This window comes from Centrocercus urophasianus, unplaced genomic scaffold (assembly GCF_019232065.1).
Source record: "Centrocercus urophasianus isolate 14NV4802_14NV808 unplaced genomic scaffold, USGS_Curo_1.0 seq_15, whole genome shotgun sequence".
Classification (NCBI taxonomy): Eukaryota; Metazoa; Chordata; class Aves; order Galliformes; family Phasianidae; genus Centrocercus; species Centrocercus urophasianus.
Window position 1 is genome coordinate 11,732,509 of NW_024884697.1, and position 18,018 is coordinate 11,750,526.

An 18,018-nucleotide genomic window follows, 5' to 3' on the forward strand; every position below is an offset into this window, starting at 1 on the left:
GCTCATGACAAATCACATTCTACACTAGGCTGGGTCTTGTTGCTATTTTTCATCAACATTTCATCAAAATCCAACAAACTTGTAAAACAAACATCAACAAGACAACCAGCTGCATAGTCATCATGGCACGATGTGCTTAATCAAATTTTGGAAAAAACAACATTGCTGAAGCCAAACACCTGCCTTTGAGTCTCTAGTCAACACTCATGAACACCCACACAAGTGTTGGCAGGACAAGGGACATTATGAGACAACAGGATGCTCCAACAACGTGTACCCACGGCACAGACAGCCCACTGCAGGCTGCCTACTTTGCTAGCTCACTGAAGGCTTTGAACCAAGTGGAAGAAGAGTTAGGGGCACTTTCTGGTACTCTGGACTGCCCTTTTCTCTGTTCTACTCTTCCCCTGGTTCCTCTGATCAGCTCTAAGAAAGCTGCTCTCTTGCTCAGTTTGAGGGAAAAGGGGTTATTTATTTACAGAGGAGGAGGCAACAAAGTACAATCCATTACAACATCTCAAACATTAAATCCATCTATGCTACTTTGGGCATGAAGCTGTTTCTCAAAGATGACCTTGCTATTGGACAGTGAATTACTTGCTTAACCTAAACAGCATGGAAACAGGAATGGGCACAGGCTGACTCAACAAATCACCTTGGTCTTACTTGTAAGCTTCTTAATACTAGAAGCCCAAATATTTACAAATACGTGGCTTTTCAAATGTATGGCGGATATATTGCCAATGTCCAACAACAAGCAGTATGATTTCCAACTTCTTGTTCCAGCAGAAACTGCCACTGACGTTGAGAAACCAGAAGTTACCGTCATGTCAGCAGCATTAAATCCTGGGTGGAAGAAATCTTCTGTTTCCAAACCAGGCAGACTGAAGCACATAGCATGCCTAACTCCAGGCAATCCCTAACAACCTGCTGTTCCTTGCTCTTCCGTGCTACCTCTGCCAATGGAGGTGCAGAGGGAATATCTAATCCTGAGATATTCAACCGTCTGCGTTTTGCTTACAGGTCACAGACATGTAGTATCTCCTACGTTCCTGCTGGGAATCCCATCCTTCACACTATTTTCCTGGCATGGCTGTCTGTTCCAGTTAGAAGGAAGCAAGGAGCGCCTGAATGGGCTTGGCAAATCTACTTGGATACTGGAAAAATTTCACCAAGGAAAAAATGGATCTATGCTCACATATGTAAATCATGGTGTATGGCAGCACCAGATGTCAGAAAATGTTCAAGTAACCAATTCACTTCTTTTAACTAACAAAAAATCAGAGAACAGCCACAGGGATTATTATGGTCAGCGCAGGGAGCTCTGGGAGAAGCAGAACAAATTTCCTTTATACTAAATGAGGATGCACTCTTACAAGACTCTTTTAAAAAGAAAATCTCTATTCTATTGGTATGAAAATGCAGCTGTTGATGAAGTCGGGTATTTAAGGGCACGAATACCTCTGCAGCTTTGTGATAGGTACAATTCTTTCCCCATTACTTTCTTCTTCTAAAAACAAGACGCAGCTCCAGTGGATGTGTGGACCAGGCACTACATATAGGTACTCTGAATTTATAATCTTTAAAGTATTTTAATACTTTTTGAATGGCAAACTGTTAAAAAAAAATCCTGGTATTCTTTAAATAAATTCTCCTGCACTGAAGTACTGAGGATTTCTCTTGCTCTGCATCTTTTGCACAGCTCTCCAATTCACCTGTAGGACCAGTGCAATTCTAGTCCTGGGGAGGCTGAAGCCCAAGACTTCACCCATGAAAAGGTCTTAAACTGAAATATTGCTAGGGTACATAACAGGACACTCAGCAGTAATTTATAAACTCATTGATATGGATATATAGAGGTATTTCTAGTTTGTTAGAACAAATTCCACTATCCATCATCAGCATAGTTATAGCCTACATCCATCATCCACACCTCAGTCACCCTGCTCATTCTCATTCTGCTGATTCAGTTTTAAGTTTTATATCACTTGATAGAAATCTTTCAAAAAGGTCACAAAATTGCATTTAGTGAAAGGACAGCAGTTCCAGGTAAGGGATCCCCAGTAACTACTCCTTCTCCAGGTAACTGTTTAGTCCAATTAACTACATCCCACAGCTATCTGTAGCCTCAGCCTCCAGACTTACACTGGTAATGATCATCATGCTAGCGAGGAAGAAATCGCACTACAAAACATATCTCCAGCATCACATTTCCTCAGCGCCCATTTTCTAAGGCCCATACTTTGTGTCACCCACTCTCTGTGTCCCAAAAAAGGGGTTTAGTAGTTCTGACTGCCTGATCTTCTATGTGGGATTAATGGGATTGCAGATAAGGTTGGACAACCAAATGAACACACTCACTGCAGTGCTAATGGAACATCTTTCCAGCAGCAACCCAAACCAGAACTTACTGTGATCGGTTTTGTTCCACACTCAAACATCTGCAAAGGCAGTTCTGAAATAGCATGTTTAGTACTTTCTATGTACATTGCCTGTGTGTTGCCTAGTACCTAGAAATTAAGTCCTCAACTGGTTCTGCTCTTGATCTCTTTTTAAAAAAGATACGGCAACAATGAAGGAGAAACATCATTTACCTATACATGTGGGCTGATTTATAACATCCAACTGAATTTTAACATCGAAACAATGCTGTGCATTTCATTAAGTGCTGTTACAAGCACTTACATGTGTTTATGGATTCACACAGTTAAAAATACTAAGATTTTGGAATTGATTTAACCATACAACATTGACTTGGGGTCAACTTGCTTTTATATCAGAGCAAAAGACCATTATGTTTGTTTTTTCTTTTTTGTTTGAAGCCTTTGACTTTTGCATCTTCTATCAATGTACATCATCAACAGCATTAAAAACATTCCTGAAATGATCAGGCATTAGTCCAAGTGGTAAAAATCCTTCTGGTGGGATATCAGATATAAACATTGCACGACTCTGAGATGACAAAGTTTTTTTATGCAACCTTATACTCTCATAGGATGCATTCCATGTTCTCCTTGTATTCTGTTTGCATGCATTCTCTAGAACTATTTGATTATTTCTGATATTTTTATGCAGGGTAATTTGAAGTGTTATACTATTCAGAACTTGCTGTTGGCAGTAAAACTTTCCAGCACTTCTTCTAAATGCTTCTTAGAAGACTGACTTGGTAGGCGCTTTGGTTTTCAGCCGTGCTGGCGACCACTGAGCAGGACCTTCATAAGCTGGCACTGTCCTTCTCAGCAGTACAGCCCCATCTCCCTTTGCTGAAAGCTGTAAAAAAAGGTCAGTTGCAGAATTTTCAAAATTTTGTGACTTGAGTGTTGTAGGACTTCATAAATTAGTATCAATCACATTATGTTTCACATATCCAAGTGTAATCCACATCAGATATCTGGAAAAGCTATGATGCATGGCTGTTTCTCTGCGTGGGCTAGTGTAGATGTAACAGCTCAAACTTCCTTCGTCAATTTTCAGCCCTTGGTAGTCAGGCCAAGCACAAGCACAAGAGCTGAGCTGAGACCATCACAAGCTCCAAAAAAAGAAGTAGCTGTAAAGTTTAGTCCCAAGAACAACTTGCATACATTTTTATTAGTAAAAATAAAAGTAGGCAATAAACATTTTGAAACAGGTCATGTATTTGCATCCATTTATTTCAGCAAGTGTGACAAATGTTGCCACCTCATGGACAGGTGCAGGGTTTGAAGTAGCTCAGCAGTCGGAAGGAAAACGGATCACACAGATGACTCATTGCTGCCCTTTCACATTCTCCCGAGGAGGGAAATGACAGCTTGGCCAGAAGGATGCTTCTGTTGCTTAGATTCACCTGGAACTCCTTCATCTGAGTCCAAATCCAGAAGCAGAAGCCTGGCTATACATTCACAATTGGAAAAAAAAATAAATAGAAAGAGCTACACACGTTCAGGGTATTTGACCATCTCCAATATCAAGACAAACATGTAGTTTTCTTTTTAGAAATCCATAGTGGTCAACACACGACGTAGCTGGTCTTAAACTATTAAAGAGTCAAAGGCAAGCATTAAGGAACAAAATACCCAAATAACAGGCTGTGGGGCCCTGAGTCTTCGAGATGGTGAAAAAAGCTTTAGATTTATGAAGACAATAATCCTTAAGAGGGCCAGTGGATTTCAATACTCTACAGAGGTAACAGCAGCTGGGACTCCTCTGTTTGTAAATTGGAGACAAATATAGTTTCACTATATGTTTCCAAAATCAAAGCTTTATGCTGTTACAGAATTACATTGATTATTCTTTATTACACCTTGCTTGGGCAACCACTACAGGAATACTTTGTCAACTGCTGAACCTCTCCCTTTCCGATGGAACGGCAGCTGTGCCACACTTCTCTATAGGACAGACAGTGTTACAAAAACCACCACAGTGTGCATCTTAAATTATATTCTTTAAAACAGTATTATAATTAGCACTCCACAGAATTGGAGCTTAAAGGGAATGTAAAATGTTGAAGAAAAAAAAACCTTTCAACATCACGTTAGAATTTCATGAATCAATGAGTTTTTGAAAGTAAGTATCATAAAAATAGATTTGTAGTCAACATTTATGAGTGGTCTGAAAAAGGACAGTATGATGATTAATTGGGAGTTCCCAATCATTGTGATCTCTGTATAACAGTCTGCCTAACACTCTGTAACACTCTGCCTACGAATGACTGAAGAGAAAGCATTTATACCAGCTTGATTTTAAATATTTTGCTTATATTTATTGTATTTCACTGCTACACTCTCCTAAAATGGTAGCCTCAGGAAAAGCTACTTTGGCAGGCAATTGGAAAGATTCCTGTGGAGAGGAAGTGAAAAGACTGGGCATACAAACAAGGGCTGCTGCCATGTTCAAAGCACTGGGGAGAGTTCATAGAGCAAAATGCAGTCCTAAGTAAATGGGTTTCAGGCAATTTCAGTGTTAAGATAACATCATTAAGAGTAGAACAGATTGTGCTCAAACCCTGCTGTTTATAATTAACACATTGCTTCCAAATACTCCAGGGTCCCCGGTAAATAGTCCTCTGCTCAGATCTACCCAGACCAATCAGAATATTTTCATCAGAATCCATGCTGGGCCAGCACCTGTTTGGACAAATCCAAGAGAGCCAAAATACTCCTCATTCTGGCCAGCTAAGTAGAGAGATGAACACAGCTTGCCTTAGTCATTGTCACAGTGTCCATATGGCTGTGAAGCTTGTTTTCACAAGAAATCGTACAAGTACTTTATTATGTCGAAGTTCACAGTCCTATAAACAAAAACACAGCAGATTTGAGCAAGCATCGTAACAGTGCTAAGACTTCAACCTGCTTGGAGACATATATGTGAGACACAGCACTATCAAAATCAAGGAATATCTCCAAATAAAAGCCATTGAGATGTAATTTTTAACTTAATTTTTAATTAAGTTCCTACCTTCTATTTATTCAAGTTTTGTTAAGTTTGAAAAAAATAAAGCAGCTTTCTAGCAACAACTGATTCTTATTCCAGTCATTAAGCAGCAAAAATATCTAAGTAAATGCATTTTCATACGGTAAATATGATATTCCTGTTGGCGATGCAAAGTTGCAGCCTTTTATGCTATTGAATATTTTGTTCATTTTCCAAACCACCTGTTTTACCATGTACTACATAACTCCTTCATCTCCACTCATTTGCAGTCTGTGTTCTTTCAGTCTTGACACTAGTTGACCCAAATTCGTAGCTAAATTTGAAAAACCCGAGAACACTACTCAATAGGATAGAAGATTTTAATGTATACTTTTATACTTCAATAGCAGGCAGAATGAACAGCAGTAAAATAAAACATGTAATTATTTTTTTTGTCTTCAAACTCATTCTGTCATGCATCTAACACTCAGACTTTGAGATTTACTGCCTGAACAAATAACACAAATTACTGCATATAATGGCAAGTATAAAATTAAAAGTTTTTTTGGTTTTTGTGTTTTTAAGTATTCAACGATTCAAAAATAACTGTTCTCAATGCTAAGTGAGATTAACTGACTGAATGTCTTATTTTCTAGGCTGCAATCATTTAATATTCTCTACTCACACACTGTTCTGTAACCCACTTTTCAAGAAGTTTTTATAGAACAACACGTTGAGAAGAGAAAAAGTTCAGAAATCCCCATGATACCTAATAAGATATAACGTGTTGGAGTCTACCTAATAATCCAATGACAAAACTGAAGGAAATTAAATGCCACTGTTAGATTCATATTACCTTATGTTGCTCAATAAAAATGCTAGTTATAAAGCAGAAACAAATTGCATTGTAACAAACACCAACCTTATTAGCTAACTGGAACTCAACCACTGTCATAAGAACAAGATCATTAGAGACTATATGAAAAGCTTCATGACGTTCTATGAACATTAAGTCATTCTTACTTCAGCTACAGAAAGATTATGAACTTGAGTTTGAGATCTGTTTATCAGAAATGAAAAGTTTCTTAAAAAGAAATGCCTCAACTGACTTGAACTGAAAATGTAAATACTACATAGTAAAAAGCATGGGAATTTATCTGCAAAGGCTGAACGTATGTAACAGAACAGAGAGAGACATGGAGCTCTATAGTATTAAACTGAACGACCCTGGATTGGAAGAGGTTACCACACTAAAAGCCACCTGAAAGACAACTAAGTTTGCTACTCTTTTCCAAAAGCAGGTGGGTTTTGGCTTTAAAAAAAAAAAAAGCAGACTCCATTCTTGCTCTAAATAAATAAATAGTTAAATAAATAAATGCTGAATACCTTGAATAGGGGTGGGGAGACGAAGAAGAGAGCACAACTGCCTGTCCTACTCTCCTGCAGAAATATGTTTGTCCAGCAGCAACAATGAAATGCTAACAAGGATGAGATCTTTGAGGATTTTGATGACTAAAGTTATTTTAGTGCTACTGTAGTAATGGAGATGAAAGAATCAGGAGACAGTCTGCTTACTCAAAGTGTACTGTGGTTGAAATGCCAAAGTAGTTCCATTTCTTCCACTTCTTCCATTTGTGGTTAAAAACTACAGGCAGCTGCAACGTTAGAGCACAGCTAGCCAATGATCATACATTCAGCCTTTAGCAAGTCTCATCAAAACAAGGGAGAAACCCATTTATTGTGGCTTCATGAAACTTTTAATCTCAACTATGTCTTTTTTAAGGATATAATAAAGACAGTGGGTTGGAAAAAAACTCAAAAATGTGTAACAAAGGAATAATCACAGAAAAAAACAAAACAGGATTAAAGAACAGTCCAACTTTAAAATGTCAGATCACTTAAATGGACCTATTTGTGCAGCTTAAACACACTCCCAAATTACTTGGGGGTGCGGAGGGAATTGCTGACTTCTTCATAACTTGTATGAAAAATCAGTCAGGATACATGCATGCACATCTGACCTAAAGGCCAGAGCAATGTGCTGTGCACTGAGGTTTGAAGTGACAACTTCTCTATCAACTTTCTCTGTTAGACATGAGCTGCATAGCCCAAGTTTTGGTCCTGTTTTCTCTCCACCTGTACTGTATGGCAATTCTAATGGAGTCCACAAAACTTCAAAGGATGTTGAAGTTGTAGGCGAAGGGCCATCGTTTCAAGAATTTGAGAACTCATAGTACAGAGTTTAGAACTGGTTTCTGTACTCATAGTAAGTCAGAGCAGAAGCAAGAGCATGGGGATGTCTGCACACAGTGATCCATGTTGCTAAACAGATGGTCTGCTGTACTTGGTACCAGTGGGAGCTTTTTCAGGGCATCATTCACATGTGACTTTATTGCGGGGAACAGCAAATTGATGTAGCAAAGCCCTGGAGATGCCAGCAGTTATGGCCCAGCCAGGTCTGAACAAGACGAAGTTTTGCTTCACTGTTCCTGTGTGGTTCACTGACCAGACTATCAGACATTTCGTAGCTCAAGGAATCAACTTGTGTACTGAGGATACAGGATATAGTCTGAAACACAGATTCCTCTGAAGTCCCATATTACAGAGGAGAGGTGGCCTTCATAACCTTTTCCTTTTTGCCATGTCATTCCTGGGCTCTGGTCTGGCTACATATTCTTTTACCAAGACCTGCTAATTGAGCTGGCTGCAGCAACATGTGTGAGGTAATACTGTTTGGATTTCGTATCAGTGAGACATCAGTTGGATTGCTGCCTATATACTGCATGCAGTTCTGTCTGTAATTTATCACCATCTCTCCTGATGCATCTGGAACTGCTCTCCAACTCCCAGAATGAAGGCTTTGAAGGAACAGGTAATTACTACCTTTGACGTATTTACACTGAATTACTGAATTAGTTTGTATTAACTACAGAACAGACAACATGGAAGATTTTTTTTAACGTAGGCAGCTTTTGTATAAGTTGTAAAATAACACTTCTGAGAATTAAATATCAATTTTGGACATAATGGGTCTCTGGTAATAAAATGGATTGCTGTTTTAGATCAGTATATTCACAGGAAGTTCCTGACTTTCATTAAACACAGAGACAGTATGTTACTATGACACACTAAAGCAGTTCCTTGGCCTACTCCTGTCACTCTAAGATAGCTGTTTTTCAAAACAGGATTGAAACTTATCTCAAGTTCAACACCTCCTGTAGATAAGACTCATTCACTCATTCTTCAAAGATATCCACAGATACCCATTCTGATCTGCAGAGAGCTAACATAAAGACTGGGAAAAATACAGGTGTTAAGTCTCATTCAGACTGGCACATACAACACTAAGGGTCTCTAGAAGGCTCACCGGGCAATAGCTCTGATGAAGTCCAGAGATACGGTACATTTGTATCGGGGTCCATCAAGCTGGTCATTGTTGCCAACCACGGACAACAACTGGAGAGTCACAAGGGAGGTGATCTGCAAACAAGAAACATCAGTAATATTAATCATTTTTGCTAACACGAAGAGCAGTGGCAATCTTTTTTTTTCCAATTTGTCATCAGTGCATCTTCCCAAGTTACAATATTCTCATACTTCAGAAAGTTACTCTTAGTTTCTCACTGATTTTCACATAGTCCTGGAACTAGAAAACTCAGGAATGTTTGTACATTTTCTCTATGACATTTTCAGCACAGGCAGTGAGGCATACAAGCTAAATCCTTCAAATCAAAGTTGTTCTGGAGTTCCGATCAGAGAGAGGAAGATCTTGGGGGAGAATAACAGGCATGAAGTGAACATCTTCCAAATCTCTGCCTGACAGCCAGGACAGACTTTGATTCTCTTTCCTTTGTATCTGAAGACCTCCTCATCAATTTTCACACTCAAAGCTGAATTTTCTTGTTCCAGCTCATACCACATTTTGAACAGATGGTTAGTATCACCCTATTCCAGCTAAAAGAAAGGAATTCAAAGGTCGGAAAGAAAATGCCTGAAGACCACGTGCTTAAAATAAGTAGTGCCTGAAAGGACAGAACTTTGCCTATAACAACTCATGCAGTGCCTTGGCAGAGCTGCCGATTATTGCAGCGGTACAGCAATGTACCAGCATATTTGTCACTGTCTTCTTCTTCCCAGGGATGACTGCAGTATCACCAAAGTGCAGTCAAAGGATGTCAGCACTGAATGCAGTCAGGCTGCTCTGCCTCAGGAAAGAATCCTGCAGTGATTCTGCTGCCGCCCTACCACCACCCCTGGGAAAGAAATAGGTAAAAGCAGAGAACGAGAAAATATTTCCCTAGCCTTTGCAAAAGATGCTGCTGACAACTCAGTGCAACAAGAATTGGTATCTCAGCACAGCCCTACTTTTCAGAAAACAAACAAGCAATCACCACCACAAAACAAAAGGCTATGATCTGCTTCTGTGTAAAGATAATAATACAGTAAGGAATATCTGAAGCATGAACGTATTGAGAGAGAGCATCAATTCAAAACTTTAAGGAAGCATGTGCTATAAAAGATAGCAAGTATCAGAATCAATTAAAAAAAACCCTAACTCAGTAATAACCCCACTCTTCCACTGGAAGTGAACTTTGTCTTCAAAAGTGTGCCAAAACTTGCAGGAGGTACAAATTTCCCTCATATGGACATGATATGAAAAAATGACACTTGTGGAGAATAGAAAAAAATACAAGCATCAAGAATGAGGCAATCTTTTACATGAGTTTGTGCTTAAGTTTCTTGTATATGGCATTAGGCAACAGTAATTAGGATGTCATCTTTCTGTAAGGTATTCGGAGTCCGGTTAAGGAACACAGGCCTCCCTCTGCTCACCAAGACAAAGACGACAAAGACTTAATTCAGCTCAGTAAATCACATTAAAGAGAAGCAGATGATTTACAAATTATTAGTGCTGAAAGCTTAAGAAAACTGAACTTGCTATAGTGTACATGGCTCAAAACACAGATCATTAATCATTTTGGACTTGTCGTTGAATAGTAACCTATCTCAAACTTGTTACGTGTTTGTTTTCTTAGAATACTCATGAGTTTGAAAGCATATTTTTCTACACTCTTCATCCAACAAAGTCTTTATTAGCTAGTGAAGAAACACAATGTAGTAGTCTGCTGTTGCAATTACTGTTTTACATCCCAGTGCCCCATTACTACCTAATCACTTCTGTGATATGCACTTGCAGCTGGCCTCATGTTCAGGAATTACCAGTGAAGGAACTGCAGAAGGCTCCTCAAAGCCTCCAATGAGCCCAGCAAAAGCCTAGAGATAGCTTGGAGCTATTGCAGTTTTGTGAGATGCAATAGTGACTTTGCTGCTGCACTGCAAATGTTCCAGCCATTTAATAGCAAATCATAATTGATTTTTTTCCAACTATCACCAAATGCCACATATGTAACATAACGTCAGCAGTACAAAATTCCTTACTGAAGGCTGACACTAGAAATCCAAAAGCGTCAGACTACAGGAGAAGTTTCATTAATGTTTCAGACCCAATACTACCAGACACAAGGTTTCTGATCATGTCAGAATTAGTTAGTAAGCAAGCCACATTTTACTCATTTCTTTGAAAAGTCCTCCACTTATTTAGCTTAATAAAAATGTCATCATAGTGAATGTCTGAACACTGAGCTCCGTAATTGAGACTGCTTAAAAAGGAAGAAGTAGACAGAATTGCTGTTTTCAATTCATGCATGCTTTTAATTAATTCAGGTAGGAAACAGCTCTCTCCCTGAAGAGGCTCAGAACTGACAAAACCAGAGTCCATATCTCAGGGAAGCAGCCCTGGGATCAGGCCACCTACAGAAAGTCAAAGGTTACATTCCAGAATTCCTAACTTGCGAGTCTTCAGAGTAGAATTCAAGACCTAGCTAGATATCTGCTCCGTACATGGAGACAGGCAGAGATCTCAGGAGGACACATGCAAGAGCCTCCATGTGGTTCTGTGGGCAGCAGCCCAGAGCTCTGTTTGCACAGCTTTCTCAACAGGTTCAGGAAAAATCAAAACCAAGGGTTTTATGAGGGTTCTGACACACAGCAATAACTTTTTTTGGTTTGCTTGTTTCCTGTTTTATACAAATACAACACAACACTTCCATGGATAGGCCAGTGACAGAACGGGGTGACGCACACTTCTGGCAGTAAGCTGTTTTGTCAGAAGATTCAGTTTTGCTACAACTGGAATTAAGTCCCTGAAGCATTTTGTGCTCAACCCATCTATCTAGATCTGATTCATAGAAAAGATGACTTTCTTCATCAGTTATTATATCATCTAGGTCACAGAAGGCTCGATTTTCCCTCACATTAGGGATTTGGGCTCCCTTAGCTGAGCATCTGGAACTTACCTGGGGCATGGGTAACTTTAGAGGTAACCTATTCTTAAATGAAGAAATGTCATCATATTTGGAAAAAATAAAAGAGTAATTATACTTCTTAGCACAAAGAAGTGTTCAAAGCTTTTTTTTTTTTTTCCTCCTTAAATACTGTGCATACAGTGGCTGCATTTCATTGTCACAAAAGCTGGAAAAAAACATCTGGCAAGAAGAGCCTAGCAACTAGCCAGAAGAATTGTGTGGGTGACATAAAAGAAGAATATTTACTGAGAATCTTCTGAACAAAGGAAATTACAGTTGGGAGAAATATTTTAAAGCTATTCATAAAATTAAAGTTCTATGTGGCAATAATTTAACACCAGCAAAAGCTAATAAGTAAATGGAATTTTCTACAAGAGGAACAAGAAAATCTAAAGAAAAGTTAACGGAAAGAGAAAAAAGAATAGGTGTCATTTTTATGTTCTAAAATAAACCAGGACTGAGCTTTCTTTGGAATGCATTTATGTGAGAAACCTGCTGCTGAAAGCCTGGCTGCAAGGTGGGAATACCCACACATACATGGCCAGTTGTTGCTGCAGTGACCCCTCAGAATGCTTCTGAAGATTCGCTGGTCAGAGACAGACATGGAGAAACCTCTGGAAAAAACACAGAGTAACCCACCAACCATCCTTAAAGGCTGCCTTTTTCCTATCAGCCTGAGCTAACAGACGGCCTTGCATCATTCCCCCAGAGAAACAAAGGCAGGCTTTGTTAGCATGCTGCTGCGAGGGGGCAAGAAGAATTCCAGAAGTGAAAGCTGTCCATGGGGAAAGGCCAGGCTCTTCCCATCGACACGGCATGCCTGAAAGCACTGACAGAGGTGCAGAACACAACTGAATTCAGAACAGAGGTACAGGCACACATAGGTTTGGTTTGGTTCCGTAACAACAGACTACCTCAGGAAGAAGTCTGGATAAATCGTGTGGCATATCTTGAAGTTAATGGATAAAACTAAAGTGAGAAAATGATGTTGACTGCTATAAGAGATGCGACTGAAGTATCACCAAGTGGAACACTCTAAACTGGACTAGACAAAACTGCTTTAGGAACAAATCTCAAACTGGCAGAGATGTACTGGATGATCTACAAGGTATTTTTCATCTCCACAGTCTATGATTTCTAATTACCTTGCTGTACTATTAACCACTACTCTTAAGTCTCGGTTACTTTCTGAAACTGACAGCTTTAACCTATTTTATGATTCTGAACCTCAAACCAGTCAAGGTATTAAGAACTTCCATAATTTAAGCTATAATACTCAGACAAGAGTACTATATTATTTCACAATAATTAAAATTTATATGCACCCAAGTACTCTGCAGTACCGCCACCACACAGCTCTCAAAGCACAAATCAGCTTGTGCACTTGTTCAAACCCCACTGCTGCTTGTAGTTCAACTCAGGCACATGATAAAGCTGCAGCTGCTCAGTAAGACAGTCTGAAAACCAGATGCTATTTAGAAAGCACCTTTCAGTCAGCATGACTGCAGAACTAGTCTCCTGGAGCTGAATTCAATGACCCCAGCACGAATTACGTGAGCAGAAAAAACAACCACTCAAAATGATTTCAATCAAAACTATATCCAGAGTATGTTCAGTGTGCCAGCCCTGGTAGGAAAGCCAACAAAAGGGAAGTTAACGATAGAAATAGCAATTAGATATATTTAAGCAAGCAACTGATCAAAACTGTTGTAATAAAAATTACTAAAAGTAAATCAATATTTTTCTGAATGCTTACACTTCAACAGACAGTTAAATACTTTGTAAAGTATTTTGTCAAATTTTCCATTGGTAGTGAGTCAAAGTTTCCATTCTCAGTAGCACTCCAATATTTCTAACTACACACCATACCATTCTTGCCTTATTCTTTACCCTGTCAAACTGCTTACAGCCTTTAAGTGTACAGTTAAAGGTTCACTACTATAAGCTTCAGTTGTCATCTTTGTCTCAGCTTAAATTATTCCTTCTCTTTTTCAACCATCTTCTGAATGTAACCCTAATGTTTCTGGCCAAAGCCAGAGAGATATCCCAGACATGGCTCCAGGGGAGGAACACTGTTGTCTTCCCACTGCTAACACACATGGGTGTCTCAACAAGATGCTGCAGTGCATGGCAGATATATTTGTCCCTGCTGTGCAACTGTAAGGTATCCAATCCCCTTTAGAAGCCCTTTTTTTCTTTTTTTTCTATGAATACTTGTGCTGTTAGGTTCCCCCTCCATCCCCCCCCCATACCAGTTATTTTTGCATTTCTTTTCATATTTTTCTGTTGACTCTATACATCACACCACATACATTTTAAGTAATCTCTGCACATTTCATCAATGGGTTGACAGTACTTTACAGAAGACTTTCTCAGATGGAGCAATCAGATCACTGGCACTGATAATTAACCTGAACAAGACAAAAATGGTGGCAAATTCCAGATGTGACAGCATAATTGTCACTAAATGTTCAACAAGTGAGCTCAGACCACTTTGTTACTTCTAAAATCTTATACTGCTTAGGCTTGCTGTTTTTTTTTTTTTTTTTTTTTAAACGTATTATTTTTAAACCCATTTAAGAATTGTAAAATATTTGCTTTCTCAATATGCTTAGCTGTTACCAGGTTGCACTTTTGACAGCATGGCAGGCAGGGAGATTTGCATCATATTCTCTTTTAAAAACTATCACGCAATCTCCCTACAATTCTACTTTCAGCTTTCAATCTTAAGTATTTCCTGGATCATGATCATGCTGTGTTATTGAAACCATTAGGTCACAGCATTTTTTTCATGAGTGCACTATATTTTATCATAAAAGCAGGAAACATTTTCTCTCTAACACAATGACTCCCATAGAAGACTTTTTCAGAATCCTAGGAAATTTGCTTTGGGTTCTTAACTCATTTTATTCAGGACCAATTTACATGAGTACAGTGCTTTCAGTCAAATCTTTGGCACTTGTTATTCTGCATCTCTGTATTATGGTCACCTCTGACTTCATTTATAGATTTAAACAAGTTACACTTTTGGCTCTTTCTTTGGCCATTGTCCCATTGGTAGCTCAGTCCTTCACTAAGCCAGACAAAACTTTCAACAATTCTTACACTTTTAAAAAGATGATCCTTCTGTTTTCAGAAAAAATGTTTACTTACTCTTGAATTTTATGCTGCTCAGCCCACTAGTTTGTACCATACCATCTGAAACGTATTTCAGGAACATCTTCAAGTAGAAAACTTTCTTAAGCCCATGGTGTAGAATCTTGAATGTTTACATTACAAAATTCCTTCAGTTTCCGTTATATGGGTCATAACCACCATTCCCATATGGTATTTTTCCCACTGTATAAACAATGTGTATCACTTGCCTTGTTGTACTCTGTCTAACTTTGTGTCCCACTTACGCCAAATATTTGACAAAACGTGCTGCTGATCTCATAGGCTGATTCAAGGCGTAAGTGTGAATCTTTCACTTTTTTTCCTTCTCCCCTCCTCCCGTCCTGTAAATCACTCACCTTTCAGACCATTTCAGCATACCAGAAGCTTTCTATTTCTACTACACTCCTGTAAATCAGCTTCCTTGATGGCTTTTCTCTTCAATCACAAGTAAAGCCTATGTATTTTTTTCCTTCAAGAAGACATCCTTACCTTTCCCTAGAATTTATATTCTTTTTTATAATCAATTCTCTTCAAATCTGTCATCTACATCTTTTTGTTTGGTGACTATTTAATTTATAGAATCACAGAATGGCTCAGATACCTGCAAATCTTGAGTCATCAGTGCAGCATCCTTTCATCTCTCCTTTACCATATTCCCACCTGTACTTTCTCATTATCTCTAGCCTTCACATCTTCACTTTCAAAAAACATAAAAAAAAAAAATCCACAACTTTTTAAAATGCAGTGAAAACAAGGCTCCTGTTTAATGGATACTGAAACAAGGTTCAGTAAACACCCCAGGAAAATAAAAAGACAAGATAAAAAAGTAAGCAAGAAAAGCACAGGAGGTGGCATTTCTTCAAATATGCAGTTAGTCTGTGGCACACCTGGCCACTGGAAGTTCAGTGAGGTGATACAGGGTTTTGTGAAGTTAAGAAAGTAGCTTAATACAATCCATACAACCATGGGCTGTTAAACACAAAGACTGTCAAATCTGCAGCAAACAGCTGAGCCACACAGAGTGAGAAGCTGTAATGTATGCCAGACAAATTCATCCTATGTTTGCCAGTTGTATATTCTTCCCTATGTGTCTGATATGAACTAGTAGCTGTTACGACACATTCACCAGAGGTTATATAATAAATCAATAAATATCAACAAAATCTGGTCTTCTACATCCTATTACTTTGTATTTCCCCTTCACCCTTCTCTTGGGTCTCCACACGAACTTTCTCAATATTAATCACCCTATTTTCTCCACAGCCTGCAGTCTGGGGAAAAAAGTAAAAATAAAATTTGCTTCTTCCTACCAGCTTCCAGAGAAGTGTCAGATATCTCAAAAGCAGTGAGAGCATTCGTCTTGCCCACTATAATTGTCACAATAACAGAACTTTCTGAAAGCAATTTAATAATTTATTCATTTTTGAACTATTCTTAGATGGTTCTCCAGAATTATAAATGAATTTATTCTCCAATGTTTTTACTTGGTAGATAAATTTGGAGGAAGATCCTTTTTCTCTCAGAACATTTACTTTAGCATTAACTCAGTGTGCAGAAGGAGAAAGAGAACAATAGAAGGCAATTCACAACGATGTTAAAGTACTTTGTCATCTACCCCGAGAGGCACGCTAAAAATTTGCTTAAATAATTTTATCTCAAAATACATTTCTGTACCCGAGGATATATGTAAATTTCTTTAGAAATTTGCTAGTCTTGGAACAGACTGCAGTTTATTTTGATCCTCCAAAATGCTGAAAAACAAGAGTTGAATGTACTTAAAATCTGCTGGATGCACACACGTTTGAATCATTCCATAACAACCTGGGGAAAGTAGTCCTAACCACAGGGTCTACAGAGACAAGTTGTAGACAGATGATTCAAAAGTACTTGCCTTTCTCTTTTGAATTTTAAAATCAGAGCAAACAAAGATGGTAAAGGGTCAAAAGAACACCTGGGGAATGATGCTTACAGTTCTTTTAATTACTTAAGTCAGGCAGCTTCACAACATGGACACCAAGCAAAGGCTGGCTATTTTTCAAGGCACAGGCAATATGGAAGTATCTGTCTGCCTCTCTGTAACCCCACCATCCCAAATTCATTTCCGCAGAGCTCTTACATTCCAAGTGTTTTTCCAGAAGCATTTAAAAAGCTATATTTACAAACATAAGTATGTACACACACACACACACACACAGACTGTTTCCCTGAAGAGAACTTTTAATGAAAAAGATACTGAGCACACAATCTTAAATCCTAAACTCCAGTGACTTTTCACCTAGTTGTTAAAATCCCTTATTTACAGCACCTCTGTCCAACAATGGCAGCTTTCTAGATAATGCAAGACAAGTTGGATCCAGAACAGAAGAGACTAACCTTAAACATGTTGTCAAATATGTGTGATAGTGACATGACGTGATACTCATGTTTTAGAAGGCCCCTAAATTTTTAATACTGCCTTCTCAGCAAAATATAGAGCTGTGTACAACTGCTGACCTTTTACTGCTGTTGGCTTTGAAAAAATAACAAAAGCAATGAGGATTTCTGACTTGAACCAAAAATCAGCACTCACTGATTCACAACGCTGTGAACAGAACTCATGAAATTATAAGGATAATTCCCATAATGAGATATTTGGGGGCATCTTCTGAGACAAAATTACCTTGCTTTCTCTAAGAAAAAGATTTTCAAAGCCTGTTAACTGCAGTCTATTTTTTTTATGATTATGATAATTAAGTGTTGAAAGAATATTGATCCAAAGCTTATATAAGGAAAAAAGATTTTAAGAATTTTTAATTAAAACAACTGCTCCAGGAAGATTTGACCTAAATACTTCTGAAATACAAAAATTAGATATTTTATCCACAAGGCTAGATAAATGGTAACATTTACAGTTGTCTGAAGTAGGAGTTTGCTCTGAAAAAATGACAATGTAAAGAAATTTATTTTGTATCTTGGGATTACTAAAATCAAATCTAAAATTGTGTTTACTGGTAAAAATCATAGAATGGACCCAAGATCATCAAGTTCCAACACCACTGCCACCTCCAGATCTGGTACTAGAGCAGGCTGCTCATGGCCCCGTCCAACCTTGAAAAAATGTTTCTCCTTG

At 38.4% G+C, this 18,018-nt stretch overlaps 1 protein-coding gene across 2 annotated transcripts in view; it reads right to left on the reverse strand.

Moving 5' to 3' along the window:
- Positions 1 to 3,550: 3,550 nt before the first annotated feature.
- ORC5 (origin recognition complex subunit 5) overlaps positions 3,551 to 18,018 on the reverse strand; it is a 68,906-nt gene continuing 54,438 nt past the window's right edge. For both annotated transcript variants that reach the window (XM_042816145.1, XM_042816147.1), the window contains 2 exons: positions 8,756 to 8,868; positions 3,551 to 5,266 (listed from right to left, as the gene is read on the reverse strand). In XM_042816145.1, coding sequence (XP_042672079.1) covers positions 5,221 to 5,266; positions 8,756 to 8,868 — 159 coding nt within the window. In that variant the 3' untranslated portion in view covers positions 3,551 to 5,220. The remainder of the gene's footprint in view (positions 5,267 to 8,755; positions 8,869 to 18,018) is intronic.